Source organism: Galeopterus variegatus, unplaced genomic scaffold, assembly GCF_000696425.1.
Source record: "Galeopterus variegatus unplaced genomic scaffold, G_variegatus-3.0.2 Scaffold4013, whole genome shotgun sequence".
In the NCBI taxonomy this organism is placed as follows: domain Eukaryota; kingdom Metazoa; phylum Chordata; class Mammalia; order Dermoptera; family Cynocephalidae; genus Galeopterus; species Galeopterus variegatus.
In genome coordinates this window covers 116473-120566 of record NW_007730124.1, presented here as the reverse complement: position 1 = coordinate 120566, position 4094 = coordinate 116473, and the positions used below count along the sequence as shown (strand labels likewise).

The 4094-nt window shown below is 32.7% G+C and overlaps 1 protein-coding gene across 1 annotated transcript in view; it reads right to left on the bottom strand.

Moving 5' to 3' along the window:
- The window catches only part of EPS8 (epidermal growth factor receptor pathway substrate 8), a 113087-nt gene that overhangs the window by 67027 nt on the left and 41966 nt on the right, over window positions 1–4094 (bottom strand). Inside the window, exons 2-3 of the mRNA XM_008586533.1 lie at window positions 2631–2710; window positions 1069–1145 (exon numbers count right to left, since the gene is read on the bottom strand). Coding sequence (XP_008584755.1) covers window positions 1069–1145; window positions 2631–2689 — 136 coding nt within the window. The 5' untranslated portion in view covers window positions 2690–2710. The remainder of the gene's footprint in view (window positions 1–1068; window positions 1146–2630; window positions 2711–4094) is intronic.

Below are 4094 nucleotides of genomic sequence, written 5' to 3'. Positions count from 1 at the left end.
TGAGGGTTGCGATCCGTTGCCGGACACGGAAAAAGACAAAAAGGAAAAAAAAAAAAAACCTTAGAATTATTCATACCTATCCCCACCAAGAAGTTGTAGATCCAGACAACATAGAAGGAAAAGATTCCACAATTTAGAAAATGTTGTTGGATCCTATAGTATATAATAACAATAATAACTTCAACAACAATAATAGAAAATATACAGTGTTTAATGTTTGCTAAGCAACATTCTAAGCATTTTACATGTACTAACTCATTTAATTCTCACATCAAACCTATGAGATATCCCCACTATACAGACAAGCAAAATGAGGTACAATGAAGTAATTCACCCAAGATCACTCAGCTAATAAATGACAGAAGTGGATTTGAACCTATACGTCTGGTTCCAGAGTCTTTGCTATTAACCACAATATTATTCTTATTCTTTATTGTTATACAATGATAAAAGGCCGTGTAGACCTCGTGCTAACAAATGCCTTCCTAAAGACAGGTGGTATATTTTAGGAATCTTCAACTTCTTTTTAGCAATGACTTCCATTTTATACTTGAAGTATAAAAAATATTATGTATGTGTGAGACAATCTAGAGAAGGCATCAAAAGTTAGAGAAGGATCAGGGAGAAAGCTTGATTGTATTGTAATGCAGAAAGAAATTATATAAGGGCTGCTAGTCATACTGCAATATGGTAAAACCCAAAACGTTTAAGAGCTATAAGGAAAAGGCTATGTCATCTGTCAACCCACAATCAAGTGGATGAATCATGAAGATCAACAAACACATTACAAATAATAAATGGGAAAATCCACCTAAGGCACTGGCAACCATGCAATATTGACTTTCAAAAGCACTGCAATACATTTTATCTGTAGTTCTCAATTGTATGACAGCAAGCAGAATTCATAGCTTTTGTAAAAACTCTTTTTTATAATAATCCTTATCTAGCTATCACCACTTCATTCCAAAGAGTATAAACAGGTTGTGGGTTCAGACTATGACTTTGAAAATATAATCTGTAAAAAGTGGTTAGAAACAGAGTAATACACCATCAAATCAACAAACATACCATAAAGGGCCTTTGCACTTGTTTTCGAACTGTGTTCTCTGTCCACCTGGGAAAACGTGGGTGATGACCCATAGCCACTGTAATAAAAAATGGTCATTGTGTTAAGTTAAAGTTCAAAGTAAGTAATAAAAATTCAGAACTAGATAATAAAAATTCCAATGCACTATAATTATCTATGTTTTGAAAAAACATTCAGTTTATACTGAGTTTGTCAAAATGAACCAAATCCTGTTCTGGTGAGTGGCAAAGAAATAGAATATAAGAGTTAGTGCAAATCAAGACCTCCCCTCAAACACCAAGTCAGAACTGTAGCCAGGAGGATTCACCAAGCCTGAAACTATCTCAGAAGAGTTCAAATTAGCCATACTGAATCAAGTTCTGCATGGTAATTTAGTTATAACAAGTTTCCAATATTTAAGCTATAAGGGAATAGACACTTTTTTCACAAATACTTAAAATATAGTTAACCTAAATAATACCTGATAATTAAATTTAACCTGCTTTACCCTATATCTAGCCTCTTGTTACCAACATGTTATGTGAAGCAAACACTGATTTATTTGAATTTTACTCATTTATTCAGTAAACATATATTAAGTCCTAAAACCTAGAATAAGGAATATGGGAGGGAGAGACAGGATACTGTCAATAGGACAAGTAAGTAAAAGAGTTACAAAAGAATGTATATCTAGGTAAAACCAACAGACATAACTCAAAAGATCAAAGAAGGATTGATTTTTTATTAAGATGTCCAAGAAGACTTTACCACCAAGTTTACACTTAAACAGAATCTTAAAAAAAAAAAAAAGAAGCTCAATAGACAGCTGAAGAATCAAGTGAGAAAAAGGTATATGAAACTGATTCAAGAAATAACATGGTGTCTAAAGGAAAGTTCATATAATGTGATGTATCCAGAATAGATGGGTACCTAGAGAAGTAGAGGCAGATCGAGGGCTTTCTACATCATTCTTAAGAATTAAATTTGTATTCTCTAGATATAGTTAATACTACCTGCTCTGAAAAACGATGAGTGAAATATACACCACAATGGCCAATATCAAAAATAATATTAACCAGAACATATAACACAATGGCCACTTAAGTCAGGGTTGTGATATCAAGTTACGCCTGGAGCCACTGGGATTGTTTGATCTTTTTTCATTTTATACAATGGTAAATATCTCAATAATCTAAACTAAATGATTTTTGAACCTCCTCAAATACCAATATTTTACAAATAACAATAACAGAATGCTCCAGAGAAACTCAAAGCTCTGAAGTAGGGTATACTCATATATTTAACTATAAAAAGCAATAGTATGTAAAAACATCATAATGAAATATCTTCCAACTACAAGATCACTATCACTACGAGGCTGATGTTTACTTACCAGACCCAGTAAACTTTTAATGATAACATGTGTTAGTAATACAAAGATATTACATATTAATGAGGATGAACTACATGAAGAAATGAAAGTAATCATTTCATTAAAAATATAAAACAAAACCATGAAATCAAATCTCCAAAAAACACATTAAATATAAACCTTTCAACTTACTTCATTTGAGATGGGTACATTCCAAGACCACCGGGATGATTAGAAATATGACCATTCATTGTGGCTTTCACGCCTATGTTCTAAAAAAAGAAAGGCACAAAGATTAATGGCAATAGAAGGGTCATGACACCTCTTTCAAAAGTTATTCATTCAACAAATGTGTTACTGCTAGGAGTGATGCTAGAAACACAAAAACAAATATCTCCACCCTTAAAGAGCTCAGGCTCCAGAAGTACAGATGGACATTCAAACAAAGATCCAATTGTCATTTAACATTAATACACTAAAATTGTAAGCAAATTTACGTGAGTAAAAGAAAAACTGAAAATATAGTTCTGAGTCCTCTAAGAATATAGGCATAATTCTATATTCTGCCCAAACTCATAATCACTTGTCAACGTTTTGAGATGCTATTTTGTTTATTGTTTCATTATAAAAGTAATGTAGACTCATTTAATTAAAAACTTGAGAAATATATAAAAGTACAAAAGGGAAAAAAATCATCCAGCACCCCATCATCTAAAGATAACCATTTGACAGTCCTATCAATTACCTTTCAGTCTTTTTTCCTGCATGTAGTTTTCTTTCTTCCCTTCCTTCCTTCAAAGCACATTTGACAACATCCTATATACACGTGCTTGGATACATCTTTTTTCAATAGCGTTCATTTACACATTTCTTTTACTTTTTATAATGAAATAATTTTAAAAATCAACCCTGGATATTTAATTTCAGAAACTATTTTTTAATCTATTTTACAAGTTGAACAAATTTCTTTCAAACAAGATGAGTAAGAATAACTTCCTTATTGCTAAATGGAATGGCCTGTTCTTTCTCTCTTCTAGACAATACTGCTGAACCTGATTTATGAGTATTTCTATTAACTCCTGGATATTTGGTCCTCTTGGGTTCCATGCTAACCTGTTCTGGATCTTGTCTTATTTTTTCAACTTCTAACTTTTCATATACATTATATTATTATGTCCTCCCAACAACTGAGAGTTAGGCAGGACATAGCCCAGCTTTATTATAGGACAAGGGCAAAGGGGGTGGACTTATTAACAACTGTCAAGTGACTGTTGTGTGTCAGGTACTATGACAGACACTGGGACTACCAAGATAAACAAAACAGACATGGTTCCAGCTAAGGACCAATAGTATAGTGGAGGAAAATAGACAGTTAATAAATATATATATAATTATAAACTGCGGTTACTATTATAAAGGGAAAATTCAGAGTGATATGGGGCATATAATAAGGGAACTTAATTCAGATCAGGAAGGTATAGAAAGACTACGTAAAGAAATGATATTTGAGACTTGGTAACTTCAAGTTAGTTCTTCAGATGTCAGTGCAATCACAATGTCCCCAAGAAAGCTTTTACTGACCTTCCTGAACAGACAAAATCCCACTATCAGATACTCTCCACACCATAAACAATTTTTCAAAGTACTTACCACCAC